This window comes from Anopheles darlingi, chromosome 2 (assembly GCF_943734745.1).
Source record: "Anopheles darlingi chromosome 2, idAnoDarlMG_H_01, whole genome shotgun sequence".
Classification (NCBI taxonomy): domain Eukaryota; kingdom Metazoa; phylum Arthropoda; class Insecta; order Diptera; family Culicidae; genus Anopheles; species Anopheles darlingi.
The window spans coordinates 38,036,962-38,051,902 of record NC_064874.1 but is presented as its reverse complement, the minus strand read 5'-3'; the positions used below and the strand labels follow the sequence as shown (position 1 = coordinate 38,051,902).

At 48.1% G+C, this 14,941-nt stretch overlaps 1 protein-coding gene across 1 annotated transcript in view; it reads right to left on the bottom strand.

Moving 5' to 3' along the window:
• Positions 1-14,941, bottom strand: part of LOC125948549 (neural cell adhesion molecule 2-like) — a 118,487-nt gene that overhangs the window by 11,697 nt on the left and 91,849 nt on the right. Inside the window, exons 5-6 of the mRNA XM_049674739.1 lie at positions 6,373-6,513; positions 6,154-6,285 (exon numbers count right to left, since the gene is read on the bottom strand). Coding sequence (XP_049530696.1) covers positions 6,154-6,285; positions 6,373-6,513 — 273 coding nt within the window. The remainder of the gene's footprint in view (positions 1-6,153; positions 6,286-6,372; positions 6,514-14,941) is intronic.

Here is a 14,941-nt window from a genome sequence, read left to right as displayed (position 1 = left end):
CATCGCGATTGCGCATTCCAGTGGGAGTAGAGCAGTTGCCGGCATGAAATGGTATGATTGACGTAATTAGAAGTTTGGCACTCTGGCGGTGCGGTACCGGCCGAAAGTGCGTGGCTTCAAGAAATAAAACATTGCGACCGTAAATGTGGCCCGAAAAATGGACCGAATACTCCCGGGGGCAAAGGGTTTGGTTTTTCGGTTCCTTCCGTTGTGGCGTAGGCTGGATAAGGGGATTTTGTTCGAACGCTTTCACGCACCCCTTCCTTGGCGTCCCGGAATGAATGCCACTCGACGATAGTTTTATTGCGCCCCCCGAGGAATTGTGGCATTGCCTTTGCGTTTGTTATGGGTTTTGGTTTTCGGTAAACAAATGACCGCTTTTTGGTACTTTGTATTACGCGTTTGTTGTGCGAATTTATTGAACACCAAGCACTGAGCATTATCCGGTTTCAATAAATAGAGTAAGGGGGGGCAAAAGTTCGGGCATTGTGGCTTTTTATTTTTATAAAATAAATGAAATAAAGTTAAAACTGAAAAAATGCAGTGAATTGTTCAACAACTGTTTAGCTCTCTAAAGCAAAAGTACCAGCTTGATCAAATGACATTTTGTTAAGTTAAAATGGAGTGGAGCATAAGTTCGTTCCTTTAAAATCAGCAGTTTTTCAAGTTATTCACAAAGTAATGTGTATAGTTTCTGTGTTTTTTGCGCTTTTAGTAGTTCAACGAATCGCAGCAATAGTTTTTTTACGTTTAGTGGATGAGTTTTGGTCCACTCGAACTTTTGCCCCACCTAACTCTATTACAACTTGAGAAATATCTGTTAAAAGACAGTTTTGAGATTTAAGATTACCATTTTGAGACAGATAATTCCAAGAAATTGAATATAAAAACCCAAAATTCCCTATTTTTGCCCCAGCAATCAGTTCGCACTTTTGCCCCACTAGGAACATTTCTGAAAAAGTGTCAATTGCAAAACTTTCCGTTTGTTTTTCAGAATAAGGAATAGTTTTTCAGAATCTGTGTTAATTTTGTGTTCTTTGTCGCTTATGAAGGTTTGATGTGAGGAAACATCCACGATGCGTGATACTGTTTCCAAAAACTCATAAAATTTGGTCAATATCGCAAAAATGATAAGTTAACGCATTTCTCTAACATTTGTAATCCAAACCTAAAAACAAAAACACGTATGGTGAGGCGCTTTCAAGACCTTTCAAGCGAGTATAGTGTTGATCGAATCGGTGAAGCCGTTTTTTAGAAAAGCCTAATTCGAACTTTTGCCCCACCTTACTCTACACACACTCCACAATTCTTTTCAAGGACGTTTGTGCGCGGAAAAAGTACATGTGTGAAAGAGTGGATTTGAGACGCAAAGCGCCATTTATTTCAATATTTGCAAAATGCAAAATCAAGTCAAATGGTGTACTGGTTGAGTCTACTTGTTACTTACACCACTTTCATCGACATTTCCATTCAGTTCATACGACAGATGCCAGTGAAGATAGAGATCTTTATATTCGCCGCCTCCAAATCTTTTCGCCTACCAACCGATTCCAAACCACGGAAAGTGTTTGCGCTCATTAGCATTTCTTCTGCGCGCCACATTTAGGGTGTGCTCCATCTCACCTCACCTCACCATGTTCATGTTTATTCACCAACACCAGACCGGGCACACGATGCGGGTGCGGCCACAGTTACCACATCAATTCAATTAGACGACAGCGACACACACAGAGACGCACATATGTCTGCACGCAGACATTTTCTGTCGCAGCGCAGCGTGTGGCTGAATGGCGTCGCGAGAAGGCGTCCCGCGTGGATCGTGATTTTATCTTAATTGTTTATCGCACTGAAACCATCGTCACATTAGAGCCCGCGCCCTACTACTACTACTACTACTGCTGCTGTTGTTGCGTCGTCAGTGGTGGCCCTGCTGGACCTGCCGGTGTCAGAATGTTTGTTAGAAAAGAAAGCAACGATTGGAAGGAAGGAAATAAAGAAAAAGGAAAGAGAAAGCATTTTGATTCCCTTCGGGAAACTCGGGGAGGGCCCCATTTTATGGTTGGCTAGTGGCCTGGAACGGAAAGAGAAAACGGAATGTCAGGCACACGCAACGGGAAAGGTGGCAGCTGTCATTTTCGGATTTCAGCGCTTAATTTTACGGTTGCCTTATAATTCAAAGTAACCCCCCGGAAAAGGCGGAAAGCGATGACGAGGCCGAAAAGGCGTCAAAAAAAACGAAAGGAGAGGCAAAATGACGTGAGGAAGGGGCCAAAATGCAAAAATTACCTCCCTTCTCCTTCTTTTCCCTTCTCATAAAACCATTCCCGATTCCTATTTGGGTTGAGCAGAACGGGAATGAATCAAATGCTTGGAATCCGTTTTGCCACAACAAAAGTCCCCCGGGGGGGCGAGGCAACGCTCACGTGTCAGGATAGCTTCACTCCCTTTTTTAACCCCCTTTTCACCTCACCAACATGACCACAGCAATCGGTCAATCGCACGCGGCGCCCCAAAAACTACCGGGAAACTACCGTGGGGGAAAATTCCAAAAAAAAAAACGGGAAAGAAACCGACGGACGGGAAACAAACGGCAGCACGGCACGGAAGGGCCATAAAAATTACAATTATTTGTTGTTCCTTCCCCGTGTAATCACCGAACACTCCCGGGATAGTCGGAATCGCCGCGAAATAAGCCGTCGCCCGGAACGGACTCCTTTCGATGAAAAGGAGAAAAAGGGATGACGACGATCGATTCCCTGAAAGCAATTCAAGGTCGATTTTAAAGTGCACGTGCAACGAGCTTCCCGTCGGTCCGATCCGAAGACCGGCGACTCATTCACTGGCCGCACGTGCTCCAGGCGCGTGGGGAATGGACGATAGAGAGAGTTATAGAGAGAGAGCGAGGTTCGTGATTATCGAGCACAACAGTACACAGGACACAGGACACCGGGATAGTTACGTGCCTCCATAATCTGTCATCATGAGGCCAACCCCAATCGGACTGGAGAGCACCCCTCCAGCGCCCACTACTGTCCGCCGTTCCTCTCGCTCCTCTCGGTTCACGACGTTCCAACGTTCCACGGACTCCAATTTATTTTCACCTTATTTATCTTTGACGTAGCGCAGGTTCGGCACGTTTTTATTTCCGACCGGGGGTTGTTTGGGGTGGGGGTGGGGGCACCCCTATTCCCCGTCTTGGGTGGGGAGACCCCTATTCCGGTAGCAGCAGAAGCAGCCCAAAGCTCCAAAGTGGAAAGCTATGCCCGGAACGATGGGTCTCCCGTTCGGAGTTCGTGCGTGAGCCCTTTTGTTCCGTGTTCTTCCGGCCACTGACCGACTAGAAGGGTTGAAAACCCCCTCTTTCTCTTCCCAACACCCTGTACGGCTCAACAATGTCATACCCGGGCTCGATCGTGTGACCAAAAGCCATTCCGGTGGCGAAATTTCGGTCCGGCACCCTTGGGAATGGAATCTCATTTATCACGAATTCTGTACCCGGCCCCGGCCCCGGCACTCGGCACCTCGTTTGCCCCTGCCCATCTCCAGCACCCCCTTTCCCCTCCTCCACTGCTGGCACAACAGCAATAGTTGGAGCGAGGGATTGAACTTTAGTCACTCGGGAGTGAAAATAATGAACGGAGCTATATCAACGAGCTGCTGGGGCTGGCCTCGTGCTCGGGCTCGGTGTCTGATTATGTGATAAATGCACGGTTTGTTCCGTACTGCGGACCGTACAGGCCACCACCTTGGCCACCAGCACCACGCGGAGGGTGAATTTGCATATGCAGATTAATACTCTGGAAACTTAAAACGTCGTCGTCGTCGCAACGATCGTCCTCGGGTGGCGAGTCGCTGGTGCTTATGGTGGTTTCCTTGGTGTGCAGTCACGATGCCCTTGCGTCATCCGCACACTCACCACCCTTTTGCGGCTCTTGAAACTCAAGTCAAGTCAAAGTCAAGTCACCGCCTGCATCAAAGGCCCTGATTTGTATTCATTTTTCATTCGTTTGTCAGGCGAGCGGTCGAAAGACGAGGGGAGAGGAGCTGGCACCGAGTCTCTAAAACTCCCAGCAGCACCTCTTGGTGCCGTGCTTCACGAAGTATCATCGCGTTCCCCGCGTGATAATCAACCAACTCATGGCCTGGCATGGCATTAAATGGAGTGCCCGTGGTGTTTAAGGAGTTTTTGTTTTCCCTTCGCTCCGTCATACGCTGGATCACACGCATGGTACTTGCTCCACGAATGGGAAACGAGCTGTCGAGGGGCTGCACACGCACGCAATGGCCACACGCCAACGAGCAGCGTTCAGTTTTTGTGTGATATTCTCTGAACTGGCCGAAAGAATACGCGCTGACCGCCCTGTATGATTAGTCTTCCGTATGGCTGTGTGTGTGCGTGCCGCTACCTTCGAGGATATCATTTTAACGAAATGGAACGGCCTCATTTGCATCGCCAATGGCCGAGCGAGCGCGAGCGGAGTGTTTTAAGTTAAATTAATCTTATTTGTTTTCCTCTCGATCAAAGCGGAAAGAGGCAGCGAGAAGTTAATTGTGTGGCTGTAGCACGGTTTAGATCCGGTCCATTGATATGCGTTTCAAAGTAACAATCGAGATCGACTTTAAAACTGAACAATCATCTCCCCACCCCAGTGGGCGAGCGAATGCAGATCGTTCGTTTGCTCGATGGACACGCACACGCCAAGCACAGCGTTCCCGGATTTAACGAAGGTACAGAGTGCTCCAGCTAGACCAGGACCAGGTATTTAAATGTTGAATAACTTCGTCATTATTCAGCCAATTTGGATGAATTGGCCAGATTCTAAAATGACAGTTCATGCCATTTTATGCCATGGATCGATTCACGTTAAAAAAAATGGACTGAAATTGTATTACAGTTGATTGAAAATAATCCTTCAACTATGAAACCTGTGCGTGCTTATGTGTGGCCTCTTCGTTCGCGGGATTTGACTGCGTTTTTTTTTCTGTAAGGTTATTTGAACAGTAAAGCTTTGATTGAAGTATTAAAAGCCAATAGCAGAGTGGAAATTGCTGCCATTAAATCCGAAATCGAATGTCAAATACAATGAAAAAAAATCCAAAACAGGGCGCTTTTTGTGTGTCGAATGGAGGCGATCATTTGATCGATATTATATTCTGAGTGAATTATAAATAATTAGCATTGTTTAATTTAAATAAATCTCGTCGTTTTATTTTTCATCGGCCGAAAAATAGCGGAGTACTTTTAAATAGCTCCTGTAGGTAGGAATTTAACATTCAAATAGCTCCTGTCTGGATGGCGCACCCTGTACGGGATCGAAAAAAGAATAGAAAAATGAACCAAATCATCGTCCTTATTTTTTTATGCGTCTGTTAGAGCAAAAAAAGCACTACCGTACGATGCTGTCGCACCCGTTTCTCAGACCGACCAGACCGATAATGAAACGCCACCAGCTACCGGGCGTCTCCATCGATCCCGCAATGCTAGGCTAGTGTACGTGTAAAAGGATGTTAGTTGTCACTCCCCTCCTCTGCTGGACCACTGCTGGGAGTGCAACAGAAAAAAACCATGTACGAAACGTGAAGTGGTTCGCCGGATGATGGACAAAAAGTACTTTTCCCGCTGCGAGCGACCAACTTTCGACGTCGATGGAGGCGCCTGGTAGTAACCTCGACGACGACGATGGAGGCGCCTGGTAGCGCATGGTATTTGAACGCAAAGGGCACTTTGCTTGCAATGACATTGTTGAAACGACTATCACCATAAGAAGCGGTTGGAGTAGCAGCGCAGACACGCAGACACGCGTTTCACTTGCCCCTTGGGCGGTCTATCTCTCCACCAACAGCCTCTTGCGTCACGAGGTGATGCAGAGGTGATGATGACATTAAAACTTGTCCCGTCCAGCGAGCGTCTAGAGTTCACAAAACCATTGCTACATTTTCGTGCTAAGCTAGTAGTGGTTGTAAGCGGCATGGTGCATTGTACTGCTGCCTCTTAAAAAAAGGATTTCTCGTGGATTTCGTGGAAGAGAGAACGATTTGATTTCTTCTAAATTACATTACAAGTGACTGTCTTTTGCTTTACAAGAGGGTCAATTTTTCGGTGTCGATGAATGGTTGCTGTTATCGATGTCGAAGTGTCCGGCCAATACTTACAGAGCACGTGCAGAATGATCTGGCTGGTGGCGACCTGTCCGACGCCATTGTTGGCGGTACAGATGTACGTGCCGCCCTTGTGCCGATCCATGTTCTCGATCACATAGACGGGATTCGTAAATTGCTCCTCACCTGTGGAACAGAGAGAGTGAGAAGCGTTTGTGTGTTTGTGGATCGTTCGTTCGTTGAAGATTCCATTACGAGCGACTGACGACGTACCATTTGGCAAGAGGTTATTCTTCCTGGTCCACGTGATGTTTGGCATCGGATTGCCGGTGGCCGAGCATTCCAACCGGACCGGTGAACCCTTGCGGACCTGCAGGTGCCCTCCAGACGTGACGTGCGTTATTTTCGGTGGAACTGTCAAGAGAGAGAGAGAGAGGAAGAGAGAACAGTGAAACCATTAGATCAGAGTGGCGAGTGATTCAAGGTTATCAAAACGTTTGTCGACGACGAGATGGAACTACTACTCGAGCACACTTGGCACCGTTGAAAACCATTCAGAGCAAGAAGAACAAGCCAAACGCCAAATATCAATCTCTCAACATCATCAGACCCAACTTGAGCGGCCCTTCAACTGAAGCCTCTTCAAGAAAGCTTTTCCATGAGAGAAAGCCACCAACCGCTCGGTAGAGAGAGAGAGAGAGAGAGAGACAGCGAGAGCGAAAATCAATTAAAGTGTAATTAAATTAAGAGTTGAATAAATTTGCGTCCTTCCGGAGGGCTTTCGGGTGGCTGGCACAACTTGCTAGACACCGTAGCGACCGTGAACGTGGAGGTTCTCATCTTTTCCTCGATTGAAACCTCGTCGCGCCCAGCCGTCGTCGAATTCGTCGTCGTCTCCGTTCGTTCACGGCCTTTCAACCATTTGTGAAAACCGCCACCGATTTCCATGGAGGGCGCCGCGATCATTTTCGGGTGCCAGAGGAGAGGTGGCAACAGCAAATGGTGGCCTTCGATGTCGATCGTCGTCGTCGTCGTCGGTAAATGGTAACAGGACGAGAAACGAGAACGGCATCGCGGGCATCCTGCCATCCATTAGCGGGCGAAGGAAAAGTCAAAAGGCGCGTAATATCCTATCCCGGTGCCTAGCCCACTTCCTTTCATTTCCTTCTGCTTCCTGCTTCCACTCCGCAACCCCCTTCCGCGCCACCAACATTTCCACCACCATCGGTGCCAAGTTGGAGTTTTCAAGTAATTAATTTCAAATTAAAGTGAATTTTGGGATTCCCAATACAACTACCAGTGAGGGGAGGTTGTGGTGGAAGGAGGGGAGAAGGAAGAAGGGAAGGTTAGCTTTTCTAGGCGGCCCTTCCCACGACCTACCCTAGCCTGGTCGATTGCCGGCTGGTTTGTTGTTTTTCTCCGGGAGGTGAAAGGTGGTTGGCAATTCCACCAGAGGGATGATTGCCACCCCTGTTTTTGGCTACACTCCCCCCCCCCCTCACCCCCTCCTCCTGCGGTGCTTCGTGGGGTAAAGTCTGCTTTTGAGTTTCAACTATAACTTGCGGACAACTCAAGGCACACACAGAGAGACACAAACTCCACTGAAAGCACCATCCACTTTTGGACCGTTACATTCTCTCTACTCGATTAATGGTGGTGGTAATGCCACCCCAGCCCTTCCGCAAGCGCAATCGACCGAGAAAAGTGCTGGAAAATGTTGTAGCAGATAATTTGTTTTCCGTTTCCCCGGGCACAAGGTTTTACAGTCCTGGTGTTGCTGCTGGTGGTGCTGGTGCTGCTGGTGCTGGCTTGCCGCAAATAAAGGCCGGGAGTGATCACTTTTTATTTGCCTTCCAGCTCGCATATTCTCCAGCCAGCCAGCCAGTGAGCGAGATTGGTTCAAGTGAGTGAGGAGAACGCTTTCACTGCCTTCCCATTACATCAAACACCTTTGCCTGGGCCTTTCGGTGCAGACACGGCCAGCAATACTCGACTACCGTTGATGGCCATTTTGTTGATGATTTTTACGCCTCGGATGCCGACGTTCGTCGTGCGTGCGTGTACGTGGTGGTGTGGTAAGTGCGTGTTTCGCGCATGAATGCATGGCCGGCGCTGCGTCGCGCTTCGATTTGCGTAACAAGTTAGCGGTGGCTCAAAAGAGGCCTCTCGCAGCTCCAGCTTTTGCTTCTTCTTCGCGCCGGTTACAGTAAGCACCACACCATAACATGCGGCACGATCGAAAAGGTGAGCAGCAGTAGCAGCGCTGCACGGCGCGTTGAAGGGTATGTTGTCGCTGTACACATTCGCGTACATCGCGTTTATTTATAACCCAGGGAAAGACACGACATGGCCACGGCACGGCGGTTGTACGGTTGTTGCGTTCTTCTCGCGATGGCAACGGGAAAAGGTCATGACATCAAACCTGGCGCCGAGAGCGCGAGGAGCGTGTTTCTGGAAAATTACCTCCGAATCTGTCTGCGTGTTCGAGCACGTGCCTGTGCAGAACCAAGCGGAGGATTCTATGTACTAAGGCTTCAGCTCATGACAGGACCATAGAGCCTCACAACATGTTACCGTTCCATTGACAGCGTTTCTACGGCTCTGCGAGCGGTCGCGTCATCAGCGCGGTGGTTTCTGCTATCGCTTAAAGAACTCCATTGTGCAAGGTTTTAATAGGCCCCTCGGTTGGGGCGCTCGTGATGAACGCTCCTTTAATGTATTATTAAAGTGAAATTGCGTTGATTTTTTTTGGTTTCCGATCAAAAATTTTAAAGGAACCTAGTGACGACTGCAATTTTGCGTTAAGACTTGTCAAAATTAGGTTGAAATAAAGAGACAAATTGTGTCCAGACACGATCCAAGTAACGCTTATCTAACTTAGTTCGAAATATGCTGCAAAGAGCAGACGAAATTCGCGAAGCATGCATATAAGTTCCCACCTTAGTGCATTCTTCGTATGTGTTTGAGACGTACTAGTGTGTCCAAAAAATAAGCTGACATTAGATTTATATTGAAAATTTCTTAACTTTTTATCCAAATCATTTTTGTTGGCTTTCAAAGTAATCTAAGACACAATGAACATATGACAACAGATTTTCCAGTTTTCGAAACACGTGAAAAAGTCGCCTTTAGGAATGGCCTTCAGCACCTTCTTCGCAGCGGCTTTAATCTGCTCTATCGTGTCCCCGGAACGGAATTTGTCGAATAGCCAGAAGCCACATGTAACCAAATCAGGCCAATATGGTGTTAGTGGAACGATATGAATGGAGTTTTTGGCGAAAAAATCACAGAAAACCAACGCAGTGTGAGAAGGTGCATTATCGTGACCGAGCGCTGACGCGCTTGAGATGATAAACATCCTTCAAAATGTCATTGGCGGGTATGTTTGATACGCCAATATCATCAGCAAAGTCTCTTGTTGTAAATTGACGGTTTTCCAACACCAAATCTTTGATTTTTTGGACGTGAGCTGCATCGATTAACGTTGATGGTCGTCCAGGGTGTTCTTCCTATTCAAAATGTTCCCGGGCCTCCTGCGGGTCTTTGCACCACCTGCATTTTTTTTTACATAGTACCGTCCCCAAAGGCTTTCTGTACCATTCGCATTGGTGTGTCCGCAGCAGAAAACATATTTTTAATGCACATTCTTTGCTTCAACAACAGTCGAAATGGCAACAAAACGAATAGTTCACTTTTAGTAGTTCACAAAATTATACGTTTCTCAAACACCAGAGAATATTTTGACGTAAAACTTGTCATGGTCATTAATAACAGTGCTGACAACCTACAAAAAATACAAAATTAAAGATATCCCTTCACGCGGCCAATTTGGACACCGTGTCACCTTACTTTTTGGACACAGTAGTAAGAGTTGCAAAACAAATTGCTATTGTAGCTGTGCATCTGAAAAAGAAATAAAGTTTCACACACTTGCCAAACGACAGGCAAAGAAAGGCTCTTCATGGCGTGAAAGTTGCTATGTCGGAGCCATCCACTTTAAGAAATGAATGCGTCTCCTCTAGCATAGCAAGTCAAATATTCGATGGCTGTCCGGAAAAGAAGAGGCAGACCAAACAGAGCTGCTCATGTCGATCAATGTCGTACGCAATATTTGTAATGTTCATCTTACCACAGGAGGAAGAGGCTTTTGATGACCAGCTGGCTGTTGGTGTCGGTTTGCTGGAGGTAATGAAATGTTTGCTGACCAGCTGGGAACTGGCTGTCACTAGCGGCCGATACGCCACGTGTCAACACAGACACGAGTGGCACAAAGTTTGCTTCTCTGTCAGCGAATTTCCCAACCCCCGACGCACGTGTCCAGCGTGATGAGTAATTGATTTTTACAAAAACAAAAAAAAAACAAGAGGAACACGGAACAAGGATGCTATTATGCTGCTGCCGATGATCAAAGTAGCTTGTCGTCGTGAAAGCATTTCTCGTTCCACGAAGACATCGGTTCTTGAGTGGCAGAAAATTCTCTTTTATCAAAGCAACCATTCAGAATCTTCCACGTACTGGTGACGTGGTTCGCGTTAACCAGTGACAGCTGTCACGCGCTAGAAGGTTCAGGTGCATTACACCACGTGTAAACATTTGAATCGGTAAAGGGAGGAGCGTTTTTGGGAGGAAATCACGACTTTTTGGGGAGGAATTTATCTGTTCATGGCGTCCAATCGGAACAGCACAGTGGACCTGTCAAAGTGTTAGGGTTGCTTCAGCGAAAAAGTGATTATATTCTTAACAATTTATCATTTTCCACGGTGTTTCCAGTGAATTGGATGTCGGTGGATGGGGCAGAAGCCGTTCAGGATGGAGGACATTTCAGTAACGAGGAACGAATTGGCTGTGTTCAACTGGAGGAAGGTTCTGGGTGAGCAGAAGATCTTGCGAAAAGATGCTGTCCCGGGCTGTTAAGCGCTTTCCTGTGTCCCTAAAATAATATCTAATAAGTTAAAATACATAAAATGTTTCAAAAATACATGAATCTGAAATTGCTTTATGCTTCTCAGAACAAACTCTTCGGAAACAGTACCAAAAACCGCCCCGGTTGGATTGGAACCGGTGTTTGAGGTCGTTTTTACACCGTCCCATACTGCCTATCACTGGATAAAGTCGCACTTTTGTCCTACTTAAATGGTGTACTTTCCGTACTTGGGTAGATTTGACGTCAAATTATCTTCTCTTATTTGACAGACGACGGCATAATAAAACAGAAGATTGAAATGACATCATCTCATATAAGCATGGTTTTTGGATGCTTATGGCTTATTATTTACAATCATTATTAATTAAGACCTCGCTGCGTTTTACTACCACTTGGAAACCATTTACGGGTTCCAATTAACCTACGACAGTGTGGCGTATCGTTACAAACCCCTGAAGCAATCGTCTTAAACGCACCATTCCAACGCTTTCGGTTTGCGGTGAGGTAATTGTGATGCTGCGCCAACCGAGCTCCCTTTCCATTACAATGCCGTACCGTACCTCCCTCCGCCTTCGCTCCTGTCAAGTAATTTATCATCCCTTCCCCCGCTGCGACCATATTTTGTTGATTTTTCACTGACTTCAAATCGCCCCTGAAACGGATCGCCCCATGGCCGATGGTCACTGCTGACCGGAGTGGGCAAGCCCTGGTATCCTGGTGGGTGGGGGGATGGGAATCAAAATTTATGTCCATTACATGACCCCAGCAGTGTGTCCGCGTGTTTGAATCGCGCTCGCAAAACCAACCACCGTTAAGGGAGGAGAAGAACGGATATCGGAACTCCCGTGTACCCGGAGTCGGATCGGTAGCGGGAGATAATTTATATCGAACCTTCTTCTCGGCCACCACGATTCCCCTTCCCCTCCTCCAGGAGGGGTCGCATGTTGACCGCAATGCAACAAATATTTCATGCCGCTACTCGAATCCAAAATCATTATTATCGTCGGATCGATCGGCGGCATGGCAGGGTTCGGCAGGAGCCAGTGGTCCTCTCCTGATGGGATTACCCCCTACAGCTCCTCCCACCACGCACCTCCTCTTTAGGATCGTTGGGATCGTGGATTAAAGTTTCATTTCTTCGGCACGTCTCCGCTTTTCCGTCCGTTTGTTTTAACGCGCCCGTGTCCGTGCCCACGAGGTTTTTATTACTATTATTTTCATTCCCTGGTCTCGGGGCCGCTCGGATTTTATATTATCCATTCCCCGTTAATGCGCGCGCACACCCCTCCCCTCCCCTTCCCGCCCAGCCGAACCAAACCCAGCAAACCCACCACACCGATAACGAGATAATCAGCGGATCGATTTCATGGTTCGTGGCGCAACAGCAGCAGGAGGAGCGAGAAACGATTCCCGGGGGACCGTAAAGTGGCCAACCGGTGGTCAGGGTCAGCAACGGTCCGAGGAAGTGTGCGCGCGATGGCGATGAATGGTGCTACTGCTGGAAACGAATTCATCTCTCGCTCTCTCTTTCTTGTCCATCTTATCGTTTCGAGGGCTTGCTGATGGACATGCAGCGGACTCCAACGCTCCCCGCTGGCCAAAGAAATCAGATCGGCATTCCGACATTTTCGCTCGGTTTCGGTCTCTTACTTTCTTGTTAGCAACGTGGCAGCTTCCGAGCGTTCCACGCTGGCTCCGGAACCAAAAAGTTGGCCAACGCGTAGCCATTGCTTGGTCCGTCCGTCGGCCGGTCCGTCGGTTGGTCGAAATGTTTTATTTATTAGCTCTCCATATGGTGATTTATTGGCGAGGAGTTTGGGATTAGTTTTGCAGTCACATAAATCTTCCCCAACCCTCGGGGGAGTTTCCATGATTTCCAGCGCCAGCGCTGGCCAGCGGCTTCTCTGCGCTTTTGCAGACTGCGTCCGACAGGTGGACACGAGGCCCCGGGATTGGGTATTTATGGGCATTGACTGCCGAGTACGCCAGCACTACTAGAAGCAGCAGCACCACCAGTGAGTGAAAGTGAGAAAATCCCGGCACAAGCACGGAACGACGCTGCGATGAGAGGGGGGCTTTGCAGCGTGCGTCTCGGCGACGACGTGTGGCCACACGGTTTGACTCCATCTTGGGCCCAAGGAATCCATCGCTACGATTCATTTCATTTGCCTCGCTGCACGTTCCTTGCGTGAGCCTTTCGCGTGAGCGATATTTTATTGGAAAATTAAGAGTCCTCCCTTCCAACCAATCCAACCGCACCAACGGGCACACACACACACACATGGGTGGAGGAACAAAAAAACGCCGGATATCCGGTGTTATCCTAAAGGGCCGCCTGGTGAGTCCCTGGACTTGTTTATTATTGAATAGAATGAGGCGGGGAGAATCCATAAACAGCGAAGCACAGGACGAGTGTGTGTGTGTCCGGAGTGGGTTTATTGGATGATTGGGTGTCCTTAATGGCGGGGAGAGGGTGCTGGATCGATGGAAGTGGATGGAAGGGGAAGTCGATAAAACCTGATCGAGAACACCAAGAAGGCGCTAGCGAGTGAGCAGGTTGTTTGGGGTGGGGAAGGGGCCATCGGTATCGGCTCACCGTAATAATGTTGCCCAAAGTGATTGCTTTCGAAGGCGCACACACCCCAGGAAAGAAACAGGTAAATGGCCACACATTAATCTTTAACATCTTGCTGCAACAGCGCGCAATCGTGTGTGTGTGTGTGTGTGTTTTGTTTTGCGGCGAATACGAATTGGATTGCCAATTGATTCTAACCACTTTGCTTCTCACGGTGAGTACCATTTGGTGGTGAGGGGTTAAAAGTAATGTTTCTGGTTACTTTTTATAAATCGTAAAAAAGAACAGTCCTTATGAGAGGAGGAGTGAAAACAGATGTTTAACACAGCTACACATACACAGAGAGAGAGAGAGAGAGGGATACAAATTTAATCGTCATTAAAACGACAGTTCCTCCGCTACAAATGGCGTAGACAAACAGATTTTTCCATGCCAAAAACCCTCGGGAATGAGTTCATTCGCGGACCGCTTAGTGACATCCCTTCCGGTGGATTAGAGCCACAGCACAGAGGACCCTATGGTTGCCAGCAGCAACAGCAGAATGAGTTAGAGTAACAGGAGAGAAATATGAGGAGCGAGAAAAGAGCAAACATTTGCCTTCCGGATCGTCAAAAAGGCGGCGGTGGCGGACAGTTATGGACTCCAATTAGTTTATCAAAATGCACAATTCTGTGCACTGTGTGGCCTCACACACACGCTTCGCGGGATCACCATTTGGTCATGCTTTCCACGAGGCAACTGCTGGGACATGTGTGCCTTGACGCGAGGTTCGGCTTCCGGGCCTGTCGGACCGGCCGCGTTTTCGGAGATTTCCAGCTGGCAGCTGGCCGTTCAGTTCCGTCCCGAAATTCCGGATGAACACCGCGATGAGCGCGATTTTTCCTTTTTTCCCGCTTCTAATTCTCTGCTTCTAATAGCGGAACATATGGTGCCCTGGGTCGGCGTGTTCCAGGACAATTATCGTTGCGCCCACACGTCCGGAAACGATTCCCTGGGCTTTCAGCTTTCACGAGGGGTTCAGCTCGTTGATTGCAGCAGCAGCAGCGCCACGGGGTGACACATCACGATTTCGGTTGAGAGGTGGTGGTCGGTGGTCAGCGCACCACAAAACGAAAGGGTGCGACCTACCCCTTGAGGGCCATTGTTTCATTGCGACGACGACACGGAAACGGTTTCTCTTTCCTTTTGCTTCATTGCAATTTTGTGCAGCAACGGCAGCAGCAGCAGCAGCAGCGAGCCGGGAGTGATATGAAAATATGAATAACGAAGGCCGCTGACATCGCTGCGAATGGGGCTTAGCGGTCATCGCACACACAGAGAGAGAGAGAACGAGAGATAGTTCG